This window comes from Chiloscyllium punctatum, chromosome 26 (assembly GCF_047496795.1).
Source record: "Chiloscyllium punctatum isolate Juve2018m chromosome 26, sChiPun1.3, whole genome shotgun sequence".
NCBI classification, from domain to species: domain Eukaryota; kingdom Metazoa; phylum Chordata; class Chondrichthyes; order Orectolobiformes; family Hemiscylliidae; genus Chiloscyllium; species Chiloscyllium punctatum.
This window is the reverse complement of record NC_092764.1, coordinates 18,909,939-18,934,172: the sequence shown is the minus strand read 5'-3', so window position 1 is coordinate 18,934,172 and position 24,234 is coordinate 18,909,939. Positions and strand designations below refer to the sequence as shown.

The 24,234-nt window shown below is 41.2% G+C and overlaps 1 protein-coding gene across 1 annotated transcript in view; it reads right to left on the bottom strand.

Annotated features, from left to right (window-relative positions):
- The window catches only part of dusp22a (dual specificity phosphatase 22a), a 119,679-nt gene that overhangs the window by 55,208 nt on the left and 40,237 nt on the right, over nt 1–24,234 (bottom strand). Inside the window, exon 4 of the mRNA XM_072595906.1 lies at nt 21,523–21,572. Coding sequence (XP_072452007.1) covers nt 21,523–21,572 — 50 coding nt within the window. The remainder of the gene's footprint in view (nt 1–21,522; nt 21,573–24,234) is intronic.

The following is a 24,234-nucleotide window of genomic DNA, read 5'->3' as shown; positions in this document are numbered from 1 at the left end:
TGATACAAAGTTGAGTTTTGGCGTGTATCGTTGTGATAAGACTATTGTGGAATTTTTTTTTGTTGGCGGCTTTATTTCAGTTTTTTGGCCATGATATTATGCAGCAGAGGGATTGGAAGATGATGAATTAGGGAGCAATTGTGATGCAGGATGGCAAATCAACAAAACCAAATCTGTTCGAAGTCCAGAGGTGAAGGGGTCCTGGATGTCTCCACCTTTTCCTAAACATCCTTCTCTTCCTCCTCTTTATTCCACTCAGCTCCCTTCCACACTGCCTGAAATTAATCTCCAAGTCATACTGCAGCCCAAGAGGAACTGAAACCATAGTCTCCAGCATCGAAGCAAACTTTCTTTTGACAAGTTTTCCAACTCTTCTGATCTCTTTCTCAAGGCCCAGCACCATTCCCTTGAAAAACCCAAAAAGCTTGCAAAATTCTCCCTGATAATATTTTGCCAGTAAGAATATGCAAGTTTGGTGCTATTTGGAAGGTGCCAATCTAGGTCGGGTACATGAATAAAGGAGTACCCGAGTGTAAATACATCGATTGCTTAAAGTTACACCACAAGTTAGCAAGGCCATAAAAATCAAACCAAGATCCCCGCTTTATTTCTACAAGAATAGAATCAAAAACCACAGAAGTTATGCCAAACTTGTATTGAACCTAGCTTAAAAGATTCAGCAGGTTTGTGGAGAGCGAGTCAAGTTAACGTTTCAGTGATCCTTCTTCAGAACTGGACAAGTCCAGCATCTGCAGTTCTTTGGTTTTTCTGTATTAAACCTTAGTTAGACCACATTCAGGGTACTGTGTGCACCTTGTGATCAGCCTATTATGAAAAGGATATCAAGGAAAAGGAAAGTTTCAAGGATGATACATGAAACTGATGAGATCTGGGTGTTCTTGTCCACCAGTCAATGAAGGCAAGCATGCAGGTACAGCAGGTCGTGAAGAAGGCTAATAGCATGCTGGCCTTCATAACAAGAGGGATTGAGTATAGAAGCAAAGAGGTGCTTCTGCAGCTGTACAGGGCCCTGGTGAGACCACACCTGGAGTACTGTGTACAGTTCTGGTCTCCAAATTTGAGGAAAGATATTCTGGCTATTGAGGGAGTGCAGCGTAGGTTCACGAGGTCAATTCCTGGAATGGCAGGATTGCCTTACACGGAAAGACTGAAGCGACTGGGCTTGTATACCCTTGAGTTTAGAAGACTGAGAGGGGATCTGATTGAAACGTATAGGCTTATGAAAGGACTGGACACTCTGGCAGGAGGGAACATATTTCCGTTGATGGGGGAGTGCCGAACCAGAGGACACAACTTAAAAATACGGGGTAGACCATTTAGGACAGAGATGAGGAGAAACTACTTCACCCAGAGAGTGGTGGCTGTGTGGAATGCTCTGCCCCAGAGGGCAGTGGAGGCCCAGTCTCTGGATTCATTTAAGAAAGAATTGGATAGAGCTCTTAAAGATAGTGGAGTCAAGGGGTATGGAGATAAGGCTGAAACAGGATACTGATTAGGAATGATCAGCCATGATCATATTGAATGGCGGTGCAGGCTCGAAGGGCAGAATGGCCTACTCCTGCATCTATTGTCTATTGTCTATTGTCTATTGAAATGCGTGGGGATACATATTAGGAAAGGACTGGCCAGCTGGGTCTGTTTCCTTCCCAAAAAATGTGGAGAGGTGACCTACTAGAGGCCTTTAAGATTATGAAAGGTTTTTTATAAGAGTGGATACAGAGAGTTTTGTTGTGCGCTAAGGGGCTTGACAGGAAGCTATCACTGTAAGATAGTCATCAAAAATCCACTATAGATTTCAAGAGGAAACCTTTTTAATCCAGGGAGTTGAAACTGAGGGAATGGTTGAAGTAAACAGTCTAGGTATAGTACAAGTGAGATTAGCACAAGGTGGGGGGGGGAACTAAAAGGTTACAATGATAAATTCAGAGGAAGAGAACTCAGAGGAAGCTCGAGTGGAACATAAGCACCAGCATGAACTGATTGGGCTGAATGGCCTGCTTATGTACTATACATCCAATGTGATCTTCTGTAAACATAGGAAACACAGGAAACACAGTGCAAAGGATGTGCAGAGAAGGTTCACTGGGGGTTAATTCCAGAGTGAAGGGAGTTGGCTTATGGGGAGAGATTGCATAGAGTGGGACTATACGCATTGAAATTTAGAAGAATGAGGGGGATCTTATAGAAACATATAAAATTATGAAGGAAATAGATATGATAGAAGCAGGGAGGTTGTTTCCACTGGCGGGTGAAACTAGAACTAGGACGAGGGGGCATAGCTGAGGAGGAATTTCTTCACCCAAAGGGTTGTGAATCTGTGAAATTCCCTGCCATGTGAAGCAGTTGAGGCTTCCTCGTTGGGTGTTTTTAAGGCAAAGATAGATAGATTTGTGAACAGTAGAGGAATTAAGGGCTATAGTGAGCAGGTGGGTAAGTGGAGCTGAGTCCGTGAAAAGATCAGCCATGATCTTATTGAATGGTGGAGCAGGCTCGAGGGGTCGGATGGCCTACTCCTGCTCCTAGTTCTTACTTTTTAATTCCACTAACTCTACAACAACAAAAGGAAGTCAATAGCCCCTCCCCTAGAGGCTGGATGGTTAGCACTTGTGCAGGGGGTTTCAGGGTGTGGCTCCCTCATGTAGAGCTGGGATGATCTAAGAGGATGCATTAACTGCTCCAGCTGATCCAAGCTTTTACATCAGTTCAGAATTAGAGGCTGTTTAATGTCACAATCTGTCCACTCTGAATCCTTCAGATATCATCCTCACCCTTCACGCTGTCAGTATGAAGGAACTATGGCCTGTGCAGAAAGTGGCTGACATTTTTTTGTGTTCAGGACTGCGGTACTTACAAACATAAAAACAAGGAAAAGGTATTTTTCCCGCTCGGCTATTCAATCAGATCACGGCTAATCTGAGATTCCACATTCCTGCATAAACCCAATAATCATTACGGGGCAGTGAGAGGGCATATCTTCATTAGAGCATCTTCTTCACTTTCTGCAGAAGTTCTTTAACAAAAATCTCTTTTCCAAAAATTGTGTATGGTCAGAGGATCAGTACATTGATTTGCCATTCACCTCCAGCTATTTCTACATTTCTCAATTGTACAAGAGCCTTTGTTCGGATGTTAATCTTGTCATGTCTTCAATCTTTCCATTTACTTTAGTTACTTACTCAACATGTAGAGATAGAAATTTCAATGTTGCTAATAATGGTTGCTTGCTATTGGAACTTAACTGAAATTCTCCTGGAAGATATATTCCCCTATAATACCAAGTCACATATTTCACCTTTTTTTCATATACTATGAGTCTTGAAAGTTGACAAAAATGATCTGCAAGTTTCTGAATGTGCTAGACAAGTCAGAGCAAGCACCAAAAACTGATCACCCTTTCCATACCCTCAATATCCGATCTTGGATGTATAAGCAAGTAAATGTTTCTGAACAAATTCACAGTGCTGCCAGACATCTTTTCTTTCATGTTCTGATCATAATCTTGGAAACTTGGTAAGACTGGTGAGGAATCAGCTGAAAATCTAGAAAGTTAAATCACTGGAGAATAAAGGTGAAAGAAAAAGCGAAATTAGCTGTTCATTAATTGGAGGGATTTGAGTTCTCAACAGCTTGGTGTCTTCTATATGATATGGCACTAAATTAAACAGGCCAGTTGGTTCCAGAATCGGTCCCCAGTCTGTGCTAAAGCAACTGAGTTCCACTGATTTGGCAGTTGGTCTTTTATCATGTGGTCTTACATTCACATCAAAAGAGTTTGTGTTCAAGACTATTTGAGAAGACAAGATCAAGAGCTAGATTCAGGCTTAGACTTCAAAGTAACATCATTTATCATACATTAATACTAAATACAGTTAAGACCATAAGACATAGGAGCAGAAATTAGGCCATTCAGCCCATCGAGTCTGCTCCAACATTCAATCATGACTGATAGGCTTCTCAAACCCATTTTCCCCTTTCTCCCCATAACTTTTGATAAGACCATAAGACACAGGAGCAAACTCAGCTGCTCATGGCAATCACAGATATACCAGGCTCTGATCTTACATTAAGTAAAGATTAGTCTACTTTGTGTATTCATACCCAGGTGCTCTTTCAATTCTACTAACTTTCTGGCCTAGTGTGGTGAGATCTAACTCCACTACATTGTGCTACATGGAGGAAAGTCCAGTAAATAAGCATGTACTGCTCACACTGGAAGTCCAGTTTAAGATACACAAGACATCTGTATGTGTCATTCACAGTTTTCATGACTTCGTCTGTGACGATAGATACCTCTGTGACATATCTTCACAAGGCTCATTTAGGGTCCTCAATGCCTTGCACAAGTTGTCACCTTCGAATTGGTGTCAGAACCCCGGGCTAGGAAAGAATTCTGCAAAGGTTCCTGTGACTGATCACTTTGCAAGCCCCCATAAGAAACTAGTGTATGTGTGAATATCAGGGAAGATCAAAGGCTGTGTTGTCTCCATTGTTAATTATTTTCCTGCTCAGCTTCGATGATCCTATCGGTAGGGTACCAGACGGTCTTCGGTACCCTTCGGTCTGTTCTTTAGTTTAAGTTAGGGTTAGCCTGATAGAAAGATGGATATTGGCAATCGGTATGGAAATCAACACCAAAATCAAAGTAAAATCTTGTGGGTGCTGGAAATCTGATATAAAAAGAGAAAGTGCTGGAGCAACTCAGCAGGTCACTAGGCCAAGAGAGGATGAAAACCCCGACTAAAAGTCAACTCACTTCCAACTCCTACTTTCATATGAATGCCACTGTGACCAGCTCAGTGTGTGTATCATCAGGGAAAAACACAAGGTCAGTGTTCTTTAAATCCAATTCCATGAATTCAGCCCCATTACCCATCCATTGACCATGATTTTGAACCCTGTCTGTGTCTCTGTAGTTCAACTTCACAAGAAAAGGGTGTCATGGTGGCTCAGTGGTTAGCAATGCTTCCTCAAAGTGCGAGGGACCTGGGTTTGATTCCAGCTTCAGGTGACTATATAGAGTTTCCCCATTCTCCCGGTGTCTGAGTGGGTGTTCTCCAGTTTCCTCCCACAGTCCAAAGATATGCAGGTTAGATGGATTGGCCATGCTAAATTGCCCACAGTATCCAGGAGTGTGCAGGCTAGGTGGATTAGCCATGGGAAATGCAGGGTTACAGGGATTGGGTGGGATGCTGTTTAGAGGGTTGGTGTGGACTCAATGGGCCAAATGGTCTGCTTCCACAATGTAGGGATTGCAGAAAAATGATTTTTATGTTAGCTCTGCCTCTGGACATTTTTAAATTGTCATCTTTAAAATGATCAATTTATTGATTTGCAATTAATTATCTTTTGCTCCACAAGTTGATTAGATTTTCTTCCTACCTTAACTTGTGTTTCATGTTTAATGACCCAATCTCAGGCAGATGCTGTTGGGTTTCTTGCTGACGGGACTGAGAAAAAGTCTGATTGCTTTTTTGCAAGGCAGACAAAAGGGCTCATTTTTGCTCCAGCAAACACAAGAAATGTTGAAAATGGTCAACATATCTGGCAGCATCTGAACAGAGAGAGAAAGAGAGAGACAGAGAGAGAGAGAGAGAGAGAGAGAGAGACAGAGACAGAGAGAGAGAGAGAGACTCAAGTCAGTGAGCCTTCATCAGAGTTCATGTAGATTATGAAGCACTAACTCTGCTTCTCTCTCCACAGATGCTGCCTGGCCTGCCAAGTATTTTCAATATTTACTGCTTACATTTTAGAGTTCCACCTTCTGCAGTGCTTTGATCTTCTGGTATAAGCACCATGCTGGACATTGGTAAGTGTACTGAGTTCCAATTTAAAGTGAAAAGTTTTCTTTTGTCAATCGAAAGAGGTGATTCACTTTGGTAAGAGTAATAAAAAGATGGGGTACTGGGCTAATGGTCGGATACTTGGTAGTGTGGAAGAGCAGAGGGATCTTGGTGTCCATGTACACAGATCTCTGAAAGTTGCCACCCAGGTAAATAGTGCAGTGAAGAAGGCATATGGCGTACTGGCTTTTATTGGTAGAGGAATTGAGTTCCGGAGTCCTGAGGTCATGCTGCAGTTGTATAAGACTCTGGTGCGGCCGCATCTGGAATATTGTGTGCAGTTTTGGTCGCCATACTATAGGAAGGATGTGGAGGCACTGGAACGGGTGCAGAGGAAGTTTACCAGGATGTTGCCTGGTATGGTAGGAAGATCCTATGAGGAAAGGCTGAGGCACTTGGGGTTGTTTTCATTGGAGAAAAGAAGGTTTAGGGGTGACTTGATAGAGGTGTACAAGATAATTAGGGGGTTAGATAGGGTTGACAGTGAGAACCTTTTTCCACGTATGGAGTCAGCTATTACAAGGGGGCATAGCTTTAAATTAAGGGGGGGTAGATATAGGACTGATGTTAGGGGTAGGTTCTTCACTCAGCGAGTCGTAAGTTCATGGAATGCCCTGCCAGTAGCAGTGGTGGACTCTCCCTCTTTATGGGTATTTAAGCGGGCATTGGATAGGTATATGGAGGATAGTGGGTTAGTGTAGTTAGGTGGGCTTTGATCGGCGCAACATCGAGGGCCTAAGGGCCTGTACTGCGCTGTATTCTTCTATGTTCTATAATAATTTTCTGTTAGCAAAGCACACTTGAGTCAAATAAAATAGCACATTACTGAATGTCGGTTGGTGCTAATTTACTAGAATGTTCTGCCACTTCTTAAATTTGGAAGTCAAATTAGGAGTCATGTGTCAATAGCATATGTCATTGCTAGTTCAAAATATACTCATTTGTACATAGGATCGTTTGTTGTGACACTTGTGATGTTTGAGGCTTTTAGATCTTACTGTCTAAACATTGCATAGAGCCAGGTTCAAGGAAGCAGAGCTGGCTGCATTATATAAATAGGCAAGTTGCATGTTATTGTCCATCAAAGCTGTCCTTATAAAGTGTATTCGTGTGAAACCTGAGCATTGATGTACTGAGGCACAGAGTACAAAAGATATAAGACGTAGGAGCTGAAGCAGGCCATTCAGCCCATCAAGTCTGCTCTGACATTCAATGAGATCATGCAATAGGTTTTGCTCAACCTTCAAGAATAGTTTGACCCCACTATGACTATGGTACACAATTCAAAGGATATGAGGGATTGGGTTTGAGAGAGGGGACAAAATAAACTGCTCAGAAACAGAAGAGTCAGGACTCATGGTTTTCATCCTTGGCCCTGTTTGGCTGCTTAGCAATGAACTTATCTGCACAATATAGAGTGTTGTAAACTTCAAATGATTGCTGTAGCTGCCACTCAGATTTACCACCACTGAGCAGGTGGAGCTAATCTCCAGTAAAGATATAACTTTTATTCTGAGTTTATTTAAACTAGGAGGCAAGTCAAAATGGGTCCAGAGAAAAATAAGTCACAATCCATAATGCAAGAGGAGCTAAAAAGACACCAGTGAATTTGAAATATAATTGAATTAAAAAGAACAGGCTTAGACAAGTTTCAGTGCTTTCACTTGGACAAACTCCAATATTTTGCTTTATTGACCTGAAGCTGCTGTGATGCGGCTTCTGACGCCCATTACATAAAGCAGCAATGACCAGAGTTCATGTTGACAGAACTTGAATAGTTTCCTGTAAGCTGCGGAAAATTTTCTAGCAGATTCTACAGCTTGTTTCAGTACTGCCCTACGGTGTTGAAAGATACAATTTCACATCAGTGCAGCAACCCAAAGGCTGATATACCCAAATCAATTGAGAAAGGTTGAGAAAGCTGTTTAGCAAAAGGTTAGGGGATCCTTAGCTTTATAAATAGAGGCACAGGGTACAAAAACAAGGAGGTCCAGCTAAACCTTTATAAAACACAGCGTAGCCCTCAGCTGAAGTACAATGAACCAATCTGGACACCATAATTTTAGGAAGTGGGTCAGGAGGAGATTTGATAGAAGTGTTCAGAGTTAAAAAGGGTTTCGATAGGGCAAACATTTCCAGCGACAAAAGAGTTAGTAACCAGAGGAAACACATTTAAAGCCTTTGGTAAAAGACCCAGAAGCAATATGAGGAAACAATATTTGACACAGCAACTTGTTATAATCTGGAATGCACTGCTTGAAAGGGCAGTAGGTGCAGATTCAATAATAATTTCAAAAGGGAATTGGATCAATATATGAAGTGGAATCATTTTCAGGACTAAAGGGAACAGGTGGATGAGATTATCTCTCTCACAGATTCAATGGACCAAATGGCCTTATTCTAAACTGTATCAGTCATCATCCATGATCCAATGGCACTGGTTTTGGAGAACACAGTTGCCTGTGAATGGGAGATAGATCATTAAATAATATGATGTCTAAATGGTATTCTACATGTTGCTGCTTAAGGTCATTCACCTCTTAAATTCCAATGAGAATCTATCTGAATCTGACAGCTAAAATGTACATCAGGCCAAAACCACCCCATCTAAGTTTAATATCCTTTTAGTGAAGAAGTGTCTTGCCTTCTTTCTAATGGTACAGCCCAGAAGCATTCTGTGGTATAGAGCCTTCATTCACCCATCAGTTGACCACACCACCCAGTGGGCTCCTCATGCCCTTCATATTTATCAGCATTGAAAAGATTATAATCTGCCGAGCATCAGTCACTATCTTCAATGTGCTATACTCTGCTCTGTTAGAATGGAAGTAGGTCAACAGCATCTGGAACAAAGAAGATCAGTTGACCCCTTTGACCACCTTAAAAAATTCACTCCCCCCATCACTGATGCAGAGTGGCAGCAGTGTGTGTTATCTGTTAGATTTACTGCAGCAATTCACCAAGACTTCTTCAACATGGAATATGTGCTGATAGTGAGATTAGTTCAGATGGATCAACATAGACTCGCTAGGCCAAAGGGCTATAATATTCTTGACGCTTGAACAACATATTCTCAACTGATTCTCCATATTGCTCCTCTGAACCCAGATCATTTCTCTCTTGCTGTACTTATCTCATCCTTATTATCAGAGATACCCAAATTCTTCGTGCTGCAGTAGATTATTTTAATAAATAATCTCAGGAGCCTCAAGGTACAGATCAATGGTTGTTTATTGTTTATGAAGAACCCAGTACTGAAAAGATTCCAGGGAAGCACTCTGACTCAACTAGGATCCATCACATATTTATATATTGTAAGTCACATAGGCAATACATTGCTTGAATTCTGAATTGGTCTATTATGGACAAACACTTCATTTGTAACACCTTGCAAAAGTTGCAAGGTGCCTGTTTCCCCTGGTCTCACCACTCCCTATCTTCCCAGGTGTCATTCTTCCTCCTCTGTAAAGCTTGTACGTCGTTACCCCTTGAATAAACCCCATTGCTTTGTCTTTCTTGGCATGTTACTGGACCATCCTCACATTCCACTAATGCTGGTTCAACCACCTTTCACTCTCACAGAAACCGTCTGTCTACTGCATCAGCGTCTGAACATGTTTGTGCAGTTTAAATAATTTTCTTTTAGAACCTGACTACTTTCCTGAATAAGAATAACTGAGAATGAACCTTAAATGATTTATTTGATTATTGCTTGTGAAGTTAATTAAAAATTCCTCCTCATTCTACTCCCAGCTGGAGTTTCATGTGGATTTATAGGTTAATTCATGTCATACCCAAACAGCCCCATAACAGGTGGGCTCTATGTTACTTTGACTGTCTAACAACATATTTCAGGCTGATTCTACACCTTAGTCCCCTAAACCAAGGTCACGTCTTGCCCCTGTCCTGATCTCTTCCTTATTACCACAGTGGTGGTGAGTTTAGTTCAGTTGATTTGTGAAGCAGTGTGATGCTGACAACATGGGTTCAACTTCTGTCCCAGCTGAGCTTATCATGAGGAACTCTCCTTCTCAACCTCTCCCCTCACCTGAGAGATGGTAGCCCTCAGGTTAAACCACCACCAGTTATGTCTCACTAATGAGATAGCAGCCCTCTGGTCTGGTGAGACGATGGTGTCTTGAGTATCTCAAATCTTAGACATTCAAAGATGAACTGATCAGCCAGTGGAATTTTGTTGTTTATTAACTAAAAATTGGAAATAACAACTAGATGGAGAACTGAATGGGAATAACGTCTGTCTAAGAAACACCATATTAGCTGGTGTAAACATTTGCAATATTGACTATAATTTAAAGCAGGAGAAAGTGAGGACTGCAGATGCTGGAGATCAGAGCTTAAAAATGTGTTGCTGGAAAAGCGCAGCAGGTCAGGCAGCATCAAAGGAGAAGGAGAATCGACGTTTCAGGCATAAGCCTTTCTTCAGGAATACTCAAACTAAAGTGTTACTCTGAGAACCATTTCAGTGGATATGATTTGTATAATTTGGTATCAAAATCGATGCTAAAATACTGCAGTAATTTGCCATTTCCTATTGCAGGGTGGCTGACGAGGCAACACTCCTGTTCTTATCACCTGCTATTAGCCAAACTGGAAGGATTTATAGGCTGAAAATCAATTAGCTTGACCACCACTGGAGACCACCTTCTATGATCAACAAGTACCAGTGTGGGACTCGGATCCAAATAAAATATCTTCCTCTCTCTGTCCCCTTTCAAAAACAAACCCCAAAGTTAGTCCAAAGGTCTGGAGAGGTGGTGGGCTAATGATACAGAACTGCTCAATGTCCTGGAGGCATGTGTTTGAATTCCACTGTGGCAGATGGTGAAATTTGGATTCAATAAAAATCTGGAGTAAATTGTAAGCCTAATGGAGACCATCTCACCACTGCTGATTGTCATAAAAACCCTCATTATTCATACATGTCCTTTAAGGAAGTAAAAATGGGGTGACACAGTGGATTAGTGGTTATCACTGCTGCCTCACGGCGCCAGGGACCTGGGTTTGAATCCACCCTTGGACGATTGCCTGTGTGGAGTTAGCACGTTCTCCCCTTGTCTGTGTGGATTGCCTCTGGGTGCTCTGGTTTCCTCCCACAGTCCAAAGATGTGCAGGTTTGGTGGATTGGTGAAACGCAGGTCTGTGGGCAGGATGTTCTTTTGAGGGTCAATGTGTGACTCAGTGGAATTCCAGGAACCTTTGATCTTAAATGATTTTTCCAAAGAGCACAGGTCTCTATAATGCATTCAATTATTCATCCATTGTCGATTGTCAGGGAAAAGTCCATCTGGTTCATTAATGCCCTTTAATGTTATGCATTAGTTAAAAAATAATCTCAGATGCTTAGAGCTGAAACAAGTTATATGGAGAGAGAAGAATGAATTTCTGGGAATGTCAATTAGAATTTTAAAACCAAACCTTGTATCAGCTTATCTTTGCCATCCAGAATAAGCCAAACAATTTAAGTCAACATGTTTCACTTCAGATTCTTTTCTGAAAGCAAAAGCTAACAGCAACTTCTCAATTCAGTGCCATTCTCAATGAAACTCTTTGCTTTCTACTCTTATTCAAATAATTGCGTGTTAAAACTAAAACAGAAAACTGTCACCACTGTAAACCCAGGGAAGCTGAATGAAATATATGAAACTTCTGTATCACTCAATTCTAGATTAAGCATTCAGAGAGCCTGACAACAGTATCAGAGGAAACCCCTGATCACACTCTTGTTGATTGTTTCAGTCTCTTCACTTGACTGCCCTGAGCTAGCACAACATCATAGGCATTGGAGTATGCCATTCCACCCCTCTAATCTTTTCTACATCCTGCTAAATTGTGGCTGATCTCAAACTTTGCTGAGAGCTTTCACGTTTTGGCAACTTAGCTGAGTCATTGTTCACCCTCACTGTGGTGTGAAGGGTTAAATTATACCTCTACTCTATTGAGCATGAGCACAAGGAGCTTTGTCACAGTGATATCAGATCAAGGAACTAGAGCCTGATTCTGTACAGTTCCAGAAAAACGTCGTCTCTGACTACCTCTTGTATATCACTCGGGTTCATAAACCTTGTTAATATTCACCTCACCAGAATAAAGACCTCACCTTATTAAACAGGGTGGGATCTGGACCAACACCTACGCTATCCTCTTCGAGTCATAGAATCCCTACGGTGTGGAAGCAGACTGTTCAGCCCATTGAGTCCACACTGACCCTCTAAAGAGCATGCCACTCAAGCCCTCAAGCTTCCTTCCCAATCTTATTCCTATAACCCAGCATTTCCCCTGGCCAATCTACCTAACCTGCACATGCATAGACTGTGGGAGGAAACCCACACAGACACAGGGAGAACAGGCAAACTCCACACAGACAGTCATCCAAGGGTGGAATTGAACTCAGATCCCTGGCGCTATGAAGCAGCAGTGCTAACCAATGAGCTACCATGCTGCCCCTGAGTAGTATTTGTTAGCACTAATCCCTTAATTCTTCTAGGAATATGACAGTTTTCCTTCTCTAAATGCTTGACTGAAACCAAAGGGATCAAATCTGGGGCGAGTGGGGAAACAGGTGGGGACGGCTTTGATTTTTAGGACTCGCTGTCAATATAGCAAAAAGGTCAAGGTACTAGCAATGTACCATTGGATTCACACATGGAGAACTGGAGTTTAAATATCAATGTGTGGTTGAAACTTCCCAAACATCAACTAAGCAATCTCAGTCACTGAAGGGGCAACATCTTAGCAGAGGAAAGAGTATTACCTATCCAATCTCATTCTCTACCCAAGTGAAAATATTGCTTTTCATTATAGTCAAATCATCTGGTAAAAATAGGAGAGAGAGCCACAAAACTCATATTCCATTAGCTTGTTTGGAAGGAAAGCAACATAATGCATGAAAAGCTACCAAACGGGTTCACCCTCTAGTATGGGGCCTCTCTTTCATGCTTAATACACAAATAAATAATCGTTTGGCTGTGGTGGTTTATCAGGGCAACACAATGTGCCCTTGCAGTTGTTATGAAGCATTTCCTGTGCAGGTGCAGCCCTTATCCAAAGTGACTTAAGTCAGTAAACAGCAGCCCCTCTCCCCTCCCCACCAACCCTCTGAGTTTCAAACCTGCACCCTGTATCTCCACTCTCCTACACCCATGCCTTCCTGTCTCCTCACTCGATCGACCTCAACTCCACATGTGCTTTCAGAAGCTCTGTGATAATGTGCCACCTTTTTTTGAGATAGCTACTGTAGTCAACTATTGAAAAGCAGTGGCTGATGTTTTGTTACCTTTTGATTCGTTTTTCTCTTGAATTATATCTAATTACAACAGCTACATAATGGAATAAGAAAAGAAATGTATTTGGGAAATAAGACAAAATACATGTGGTAATAAAGATTAATGGGTTTAGAATAACTGGACACAAGTGAAATTGAGACACAGCAGTCTAGGCCATTCAGCCCTTTTAGTCCTCCTTTGACATTCAATTAGGTCAGCGCTGATCTGTGCCTCAACAAATAGTAAAAACACAAAACACTGGCAAAGTTGCAAAACTGATGGGCCAGAACTTCCTGCCAGACTAACACTGAGACCAACAATGTTCACAATTTCTCACACGCATATCACAAAACAGTTTTAGGCACTTCAGTGCGATTAAGCGGGAAGATCTATCATTTGCAGTCCAAGATACACTGATCCATTGTTGACTTCGTGAAAATTCAAATGCACCAGATAGCAAGTTCCTATGCTGCTGCCGTAAATACAAACTAAACTCACTAAACCAAATTTAGGGCTTGTCCATTTCAATCTAAGTATCCTTCTATTGGTGCAATGAATTCCTGCCAAATCATCTCTACGGCACTAACAGTTAAGTGTTGTCATATTCCCTCTGTGTTTAATAGTTGGAAATGCTTTTAAAATTATGTTGACCCAGCATATAAAACAAATTCATTTCTTTCGCTCCCAAAATCATGTTCATGTATATATTCCAGTTGATATATTCATCACAATCCCCTAACCTACCTTTGTCAGTCAGGACACTGCATTAATCATCAGCAGCAATGTTTCGCCTCACAAATGGATATTTTACTCACTGGTACCTTATCACTGGATGCCAGGGGTGAACACAGTTCAGGCTCGGTTACAAAAATGCGCAGGAGTTTAAGACACTCCCATGCAGGACATTGCCCCCAGGTGGTGAATGACAAAGATGCCAACTACCCACATCATACCAGCAGTCCATTTTTGCATTTGGCATAAACATCAGCCCCAGTTTTATTGTGAAGCTTCAACCAGTGCAGGCAAGGTGGGACAAATGGCCTCTTCTCTCACCATATCAATTCTGTGATTCAAACATATGATATAATCTACACTTACTTATATTTACCATTGTGCCACCCCATCCCACCACCAGCCCACCAAACAAGTTCTGGTCCACCAAGTTTTCTTTCTTGAAAGAGTTTTGGTGAACCTTAATGCTCATTACAGAAGCAGAGGTCATTTTGGGAATAGAATACTTTTCCATTTCAGCTAACCTACAATTTCCAGGTCAAGTTTCATGAATATTAAAGACATTCTTCCACTCTTATCCAAAACAAGCCTTTACTCTACCTGTAACCCAACAACGTTCTGATTTGGAAAGGTCAACTCTCCAGATTTTCTAGATACACATCTTAAACATGGCTTCATAGCATGTATATTTACTACTGAACACGTTTCATAACATTACAGATGAAACCATAAAATGTTGGATATTGCTGAGCAAATCAAGCATTACCACTGGCAAAAGAAACACAAGTTGACATTTCTGATCAATGAGCCTTTGCGAGAGAGAAAAGTGCTAGTGAACAGGGATGATTTTGGAAAGCTGTTGATTGGAGACATTGGCCTGGAGTTTCACCAGCGAAGCAGACAGTGAGAGTGGGGAGAAGTCCCACAGTTGCACACTCACCTCAGGGGACAGTGCCCACGAAGTCATTGTGGACGTGGAGGGTGGAAGATGTCAGGCCAGCTGACCCAGAAAAGAGATCAGAGGCAGCCACAGAGTCTGTTAGGAACTGAGACAGTGTGTTTAAAAGACCTGCCTCAGTGATGTGAGACTTCTTCCCTACTAGAGTGAAAAATCTAACGCCCTCTAGCCTTAATCTCTCATACTTCTTAACCCTCCCCCATGCCCTATCCCTGCCATCTCATGCCACATTTCAGGCTGTACCCCTTGTCTCTTCCCGTCCCTGGTACCTCATGACCCCTATGCCAGGCCATGCCCCTCCACCCACCCACAACAGCTCCTCATCCATCCTATGCCAGGTTATGGTGCTTCCATGACCACTCGCCCATTATATACTAGCTGGAACCAATGATCTCAGGTGTTTCAACATTGTGAGATAATAATTCCAAATGAGATTTGGCTGAGAACTGAGACATCCGTTAGACTGCTGAAACAACTGAGCCCCAGACAACCAAGGCTTGATTGATAGCTCTGGATCTCTGATATCTGATGTCAATTGCACTTTTTTTTCACGAGATTAAAAGGTTTCAAGTGTTTGCAGCTTTTATTATTGATACTATTAAATGGTCCAGATGATTGACACTATTATTGCTCTTCTTAAAAGGACTGAATTTTTAATCTGAGATAGTGGACATAAATGAATGAATAATTTTAAATTTTTTTAACACATTCTGTTATCACTAGAGAGTTCACTGATTCCATAAAGTGTATAAAAATGGACATGGGCATACACTGATTGGCATGAGGGACTACGGGGTGTGTGGATGGCATTACCTGAAGGCAATGGGAGGTAATTGGAAAAGCATTCGGAAGACCTTTTGGACTTACCTTTCCAAAGGTACACACTGCAGACTTTGTTTCATTACTTCTTTGTGATGTCATGAACTACAACTCTTCCAAAAAGACAACCAAATTCTATGAAAATTGGAAAGAATGTCTATCTCAGCCACATTGGGAGTGCTGGGTACTGGCTCACAGTGCAAATTAGACCGCATCTTTGAAAGACACTTCCAATATCAGAATCTCGGAATCAGGACATGCCCACCATTTTGAAAAGATTCTGGGTATCAACTCTGTTTCTTTCTCCATAGGTGCCTCCTGACCTGTGTTTTCACAGTGTTTTCTGTTTATACTTCAGATTTTCAGCACTAACAATACTACCCTCCTTGAATATTATACATATACATCGTTCAAATTTCTCTATTTTTCCTTTCTCCTTCTTCTGAAGATGAAAGCATAAGGCATCTGTGCTATCCAGTAGCCCATTGCTTCTGTCTTAATGTGATATTCCCATTCCATCTCACATTATTACAGACTCTGGGGACAAGACTGCCATTCATCCCAAACTACAAGCAAATTGTGCTGTAATTCTGTGAACACGTTTTGAAACTGCCCTAAATCTACATAAGGACCTACCAAGTCAGGAAAGGAAAATATTACTTCCATCTAAATCAATAACTACTGGAGGGCCAAAAGACAATATTTTACTCCCTTTACAGTCAGCCTTCCAGAAAGCAATGTTGGCAGAGCTCAATCACACTCTGTGCAAATTTCTTCTTTGTGAAAAAAATATTTTTTGTGGTTGTAAATTTGCTCGCTAAGCTACTAGGTTTGTTCACAGATGTTTCATCACCATGCTAGTGAGCCTCCACTGGTGTTCTATCTGGCTTTCTATTGATGTGTCTTGGTCTGTTAAGGTGGGTGATATCATTTCTGGTTCTTTTTCTCTAGTAAATGAGGTCCAAATCGATGTGTTTATTTCAATTATGGGGATCGCCGACAGTTCACCGTTAATAAACACCCCGTCCCAGTCCCCCACCACACCCAACCCCCCCAAAGGTACCCTTTTGTCATTCTTTATGTTTTAACTTTGGATGCTCCACCATCTCCCTAAAAGATAATGCCTGGTCTGTACCTGAACTATCTCTTCCTTGAATGGTGTCCATTATGCCATTACTGTTTTACCCTGGGAATTACGTTTTTAATCAACTTATACTGGAATTAGTCCTTTTCCAGTGCAACATGTTTTAGCTTTGATAGCTTCTGGACTCCATCTTATTTTAAACCAAATGATGGTGCATTCAATGTTAGTTTAATCAGCTTGCATTATCCTACCTTGTCCAATTTCAAGTTTCACAACCACATCCAATACTGTTTTCCTTCCCTGATGGTTGGCAAACATATTGATGGAGAAAATTCCACATATCTGAAAATCTTTTCCTCTCTACCAGTCTATATCAAAGAAATTAAAGTTTCCTAACACTCTATTTTTGCTACATATTGAAATGTGGCAATAAATTTTATAACAAGTTAACACATAATCCCATCCTCAACTCAAGCCAAATAGTTTCATCCTTAGTAAATCCTTTATATTTAGAACTGTAACATCAAGCCAAGCAATAATGCCAACTCCTTCTCTCTATCATTCTTGGAGGTCGCCACTGATGATGTTACCTAGCCAGGTAATGAAACATCTGGATATCAAACCTACAGCTCAGTGAGCAAACCTACACCCTAAATTCTTGAATATTTGGTAACGAAAAATATTCGGAATTCAAAGCTGACATTTTATTAGTGTCACCTCTCTGTTAAACCAAACATATCATGGTTCCTTGCAGCAATTCCATGCATACAGCTCACCAAACTTGCTAGTTACACTTTGGGTTGCCCCTCTAGTTTTGAGTAATATACTTTACATGCAGCACTTTGGGAAATATTTTGTGAAGTGAAAAACTTTGTACAACTGCCTGGTACACTGGCAGTATGTTTTTGACTGCATGTGGCTGAGGGCATATGTTATCCACAAGCACTATAGTCTCTTGCAAAATACTGCCCACTTCCACCTCCATAATATCATCCATCTCCAACCCTGCCTCAGCATATCTCCTGCTGAAACACTGACTCAATCCCTCAGTACCTCTACAGTTGATCATTTCCATGTTCCCCCAGTTGGCCTCTACCACCCTACCTAAACCCAACCTCCTCCAGAGTGCTGATGTCCATTTCCTGGACTTCGTAGCAAGTCCTGCTCATCTATGACCACTCTGCTCATTGACTGACATTGGTTCCTTCTCTCCCACAATATCTACATTTTAAAATTCTTACCCTGGTTTTCCAATTCTTCCATAGCCCCTCACTCTATATCCACGTAACCTCTCCCATCCCTATATTTCTCTGAAAACTCTGCACAGCTCCAGTTGTGGCCTCTTACACGTCCCTGCAAATCACAGTGGATGGTGTTGTCTTCATTTGCCTAGGCCCTGAGTCTGAAATTACCTCACACACCTCTCCACCTCTCTATTTTTCTCTTCGCCTTCAAGCAACACTTTAAAATCAAGCCTCTTAAACAAGCCTTTGCTCAAATATCCCCTGATACTGAGGTTCTCTGCTCAGTTGTCTGATATCAAATCCTGTAGAGCGCCATGAGATGTTTTACTTCATTGAAGGTGTCATATAAATGTGCAATGTAACTGAGATTTAACAAAATGTCTTTCTTTTTACAATTCACTTTACAATGACAAGGAATGCAACACAATGACATCCCCACAATGACAAGGAATGTAACATTTAATAGATGTCCATCCTTTTATCATAAAATGCCACAATTGTCTCAAGTAGCCTTTATTCATTCATCTTTCACACATCACACAGCTGCAGTGACAGCAGCTCAGGAACTTTAGTAGACACTGTCTGGCTAACACATACACGTGCCCATACAGAGTAACCTGCTTTCAGCACAACATTTTGCAATGCACCTTTAACCAACCCAGACCTCTCATTCCACCAGCAATGACGTGTGCTCACAGTGTTAAAACTGCAACGCACTGGTTTAAATGTCGAGCTTTGGAAACCGATCATAGTGTTTGGTGTCAGCCTCTTTGAAAGCTTCTTTGTGTCGGCATGACTTTCAATTGTGAAATCAGATTTAAAAATACACACAACTGCAGAAAAGGGTCACTTCTGTTAAAAAACGACCTTATGTCTTCCTTCCTGTGGTATTTCTCCTGGACACATTCTGATTGCAAAAAGGAATCAAATTGTGCATTGACCAGAAAACCATTTCTTGTAAATAGAGATATTAGTTCTGTATAAACCATTTCAAGATTCACTTTATTACTTTAGGTCCGGTAGTCAATGAGAGCATTTGAAAATCTGTTTGTCTTTTGAAATTGACAGTCAAGCCTAAGGAGAGTCAGAACAGACTCAGCAAAACACGACTGGAGTTAAATTTTTTTATGTCATCAATCACTCTCATCACGAGAGACGTCACAAAATCACAGAAGTGTTACAGGGCAGAAGAAGATCATGTTAATCCGAGACAATACCTATTATCCAAACAGTTCAAAAATAATTCCAAAATATTACTCTGGCCTTATCAACTTTTTTCAATGAGTCATGATTTTCTTAAAGATCTTCCATTGTTCCACAACCATCTTTTATGCTAAACCCTTTTCCCAATCCTCTACAAACAACTCAGCCTTCATTCCTATGTATTTAACAGTTGTTCAATTTTATCATATTTGTTTACCCATGTTTCTCACTCTCAAACTTAAAGCTTAACTTTGGGGATCTTTCACTCTGAGATCATTAATCAAATCTGACTCATTACAAATTACCAGATTCAAAATAGACTGATCCCTGGTTGGATCCATAACATATTACTCTAGGAAATTACCCTGAATACATTCTCCAAATTCTTTCTCGTGACTATCTTTACCAATTTGGCTTTCCCAGTCTACATGATGGTTAATGTAGCCAACGATTAATCCATTGCCTTTTTTACATACTATCACTATCTCCTGATTTATTCTTTGTTCTACAAAACAGTTAGTGTTTGGAAGCCTATAGACGAGTGTCTTTTTCCCTTTATTATTTCTTATTCCCACCCATGGGAGACTACACCAGCTGATCCAAGATAACTTCTTGCAATTGCACTTATTCCATCTAATATTAACAAAGCTCCCCGAACATCATTTTATTCCTGACGTTCCTTTTGTAAAGTCACATACTGCTATTGATTTAGGTTCTACTAGACTCAAATGAACTTGTGGAGGGATAATACGTAACAGTTAGTTCTTAGTGTGATAAAGATCCAGGTACACATAAGTCATAAATGGCAAAATCATAACACATTTCTTCATAGGTTCTGAACATTCTCTTTGTATGATGAAGGAGATGTATTTTCAATCTAAAGCACTCCTGTTCAATAGTTGTGATTGAGTAGAAGAAAGACATCAATTACAATGAGAATGCTGCTATGCTAGTTTTTGCTCTCCCCAAACCAACTCATCTCATATTAGCAGCATCTCAGCTACACATTGTGTTCATTCTGTTGAGGTAAAAACAATGACTGCTGATGCTGGAAACCAGCTTCGGGATTAGTGGTGTTGGAAGAGCACAGCAGTTCAGGCAGCATCCAAGGAGCTTCGAAGCTCCTTGGATGCTGCCTGAACTGCTGTGCTCTTCCAGCACCACTAATCCAAGTTCATTCTGTTGAGCAGATCTTTAAATTCTCCCTGGGATTCAGATGCTGGTGGCAGTCAGAACCCTGTCTCCTGTGAACACTGAACATGAGAAACTCTCCATTTGCAAGTGGTTCAGTTGCCATTTGCTCTTTTGTTGATAAGGACAATGTTTCCTATATTTGGCCAAATATTGGCATTGACACCTGGATGGACAATTTTGTTTCAGGCAATGAAGGCCTGTTTATGAAAATAATCAGGCATGAAGAGGTTGCTAAGTTTACAGATGGGTTTACCTTCCCTGAATCCCAAACACAATTAGAAATATTAGTGAAGCAAAAATTGTCACTCCCTAATTTTGAGTTTGGATAGTCTGATTTGGGCAGATAGTCCAGAAACCGGACTAATGTGATGGGGTGGGGTGGGGGGGGCGGGGAGTACCATGGGTTCAAACACTCCTCAAAGCAGCTGGCGGAAATTGAATACAATTAATAAACTGGGAGGAAATGTAGTAATGGCAACCACAAAGGCTGTCACTGACTGTTGTAAAATCCCAACTGGTTCACTAATGCCGTTTAGAGAAGTAAATGTGCAGTTCTGGCCAGCATGTGACTCCAGACCCACAGCAATGTGGTTGACTCTTATTTGCCCTTTAAGATGGCCTACAGCAATGTTGAAATCAAGCCTCAGTCCACAGTGTCTTACTCAAACTTATTCTCTGCCAATACTCTAAAATAAGAAACTTCTCATAGCCCTCAGTTTCCTTTCTCTTGACCATCCATAGGTCTGGCTTCTCCTCATCATTATTCTGCATCCTCTTTGCTATTCTTTGCAAATCTGGTTGAAGCCCTTAACTCCTTCCCTAATAACAAACAAAATCATAAGTCAGACGGTACCATGCGGGTGCTTGAATCATTTGAAACTATCGGCCGATGATGCACGACAGGAACCCAATTTATCCTTGCAGTATTTAATGCCAGAGTTATCAGCTTGTTAAAATCAAATTCAGATTCCTCCTCTTCAGGAATGAAACTGGAAACTAAAGATTCTGGAGTAATGGATCAATGTTTCCCCAAATGCACAACAAGCATGTTAATGCTTTCACCGATCACATAATGAATAGGATTCCTCAGTTAATCGCTCTGCATTCACCCTGGCTTTATGTATTTGTCATGGTTAATACTTACAGATTTTGGCTTGAAGAATCAGCTGCAGCAATACAAAGGTATTTCATGTCCTGCCGAAAGAAAAGAAGTTCAGTGTCATTGAGGTTGACAAAGACTGAACTTGCCTGTGTTTTTGTTATGGTCCAGACCAAATCCCCTCAAATCTTCTCCTGTTTTATGTTATTTAAAGGCAAGTGTAAGATGCTGTGTCCCAGTTGTGATTCGATTGGCCAACTAGTAGGGTCTAAGCAAAACACACTTTATACTCACAACACAAACAACAACAAAAAATTGGCATAATTTGAAAGCTGTTGAAATACTTAATAAACATATTATGTAACTACTACTCATCAACTGTTCCAATATAGCAGATCCCATGAACACACTCTTGGCAAAGGCAAATTCAGAAAAACAGATTTTCCTCACGTGTCATTTCCTCTGCAGTGCAGGAGAAAAGAACACTGACAGAAACAACCTAGGGGGCAGAAAGTGAACTTACGTTTTTCCTGTAGCTGGGAGAGAGCTGTATCTATCAGCTTCAATGAGCCAGCTCCAAACTCCTACTGAAAGCAAAACTAAAATCCTAAGTCTATGTGAGCGTGATTCATGCCTCTTTCATCTAATTTTTAAAAACACTCAGGGAGCTTAAAACTGTTTACCCGCTGCTTCTGAAGCAGACATTCCAGCACCACTGCAGCAACGCCTCACTGCAAAGGAAACAGGACAGAACAAATCTCTCCTAAAGGCACAGTACCATCACACTTTACAGTCATTGAGTAGGCACTGTCGTTTTATCCTAACTCAACAGATTAGTTGCATGGTGTCGGGCTTACACTTTGCTTTACATTACCCCCTGTTGATCCTAATAGCGAGAATGTTCAATTAGGCTGTAAAATCAGCCTTGCACCTCATCCCATGGCTTTCCTAATGGTCAGGTTAGGTTAGATATTTGAAGCATTTTCACCTAAGCAATGTATTAACCAAGTTCCCACAAACTAGAGCATGATGATCACTAGATTGAGCTGCTTATTTTCAGTGATGTTGAATGTGATGTAAGTATTAGCCAGATCAGTGGGGACAATGCCCTGTTCTTCAAAAATAGTGCCAGGGTTCTATTATACTCACATGAGAGGGCAGATATGGCTTCATCTTAAATGTTAATCTGAACAGTTGGCACCACTGATAAGCACACCTTCCTTATTACATTTGAGAGTAGGTATGGACTTTTGTGCCACATTTCGTACCAAAACTGTGTGTTTTAAATTTGTATCCACTTGTTCCCTTTTATTAAGTACCTCATTCGAACATAGGACATAGACCAGTACAGCACAGAAACAGACCCTTCAGCACACGATGTTTTGCTGTACATGATGCCAAATGAAACTGATCCCTTTTGCTTGCCCTCCATTCCTAGCATATTCATTTCTTTATCTAAAAATCCTTTAAACATGCCTATTGTATCTGTCTCCACCACTACCCCTGGCAGCGCGTCCCACACTCCTACCACTCTCTGTGTAAAAAACTTGCCCCTCATGTCTCCTTTGAACTTTCCCCTCTCACCTTAAATGCATGGACCCTAGTATCATTCTTTACCACCTTGCCTATACAGCTTACTTTATAAGATAATGATTGGGTATCCCTCAATCTTATGGTGCAGATAAATGTGAGGTCATCCACTTTGGCAGAGAGAATAGAAAAGCAGATTATCAGCTGAATGACAATAGATTGGGGAAAGGGGAGGTGCAACAGAACCTGAGTGTCCTTGTACATCAGTCGCTGAAAATAAGCAGGTAGATGCAGCAGGCGGTGAAGAAGGCAAATGGGTACATTGGCCTTGAAAGTGAGAGGTTCGAGTATAAGAGCAGGGATGTCTTGCTGCATAGTATAGGGACTTGGTGAGGCCACGTCTGGAGTACAATATGTAGTTTTCATCTCCTTATCTTGGGCAGGACTGGCTATGGAGGGAGAGCAATGAAGATTCACCAGACTAGTTCTTGCAATGGTAGAATGAAATGGAAAGAAAGACTGGATTAGTTAGGGCTACATTCACTGGAGTCTATAAGCATGAGGGGGAATCTCAAAGAAACCAAAAAAATTGTGACAGGACTAGACAGGATAAAAGCAGGAATGATGGACCCTATGGTGCTAGAGTCCAGAACCAGGGGTCACAGTATAAGAATATGGGGTTAGGCCATTTAGCACTGAGCTGGGAAGTTTTTTCACCTGAGAAAGCAGTTGAGACCAAAACACTGAATGTTTCCAAGAAGGAGTTAGATATCATTGTTAGGGCGAAAGGGATCTCAGGGTATAGGGAAAAAGTGGGAACACTCAACTGTAATATAGTCAAAGTCATAGTCATAATGCAGATAAGGCCCTTTGGCCCATCGAGTCTATACTATATAACTACTACTAAAGGCGCACTCATCCCAATCTCCTGTATTTGTCCCATATCCTTGAATGTTATGTTATTTCAAGTGCTCATCCAAATACGTTTTAAAGGTTGTAAGGTTTCCAGCCTCCACTACCTTCCCAGGCACTGCATTCCAGATTCCCACCACCCTCTGAGTAAAAATGTTTTCTTTCTCAAATCACCTCTGAATCTCCTGCCCCTTATCCTAAGGGTTATACCCTCTCATGATTGACTCCATAACCCAAGGGGAACAGCTGTTCCCTACTTATCACCCTATCCTATACTATGTTGGATCATAGAATCACTACAGTCCAGAAGCAGCC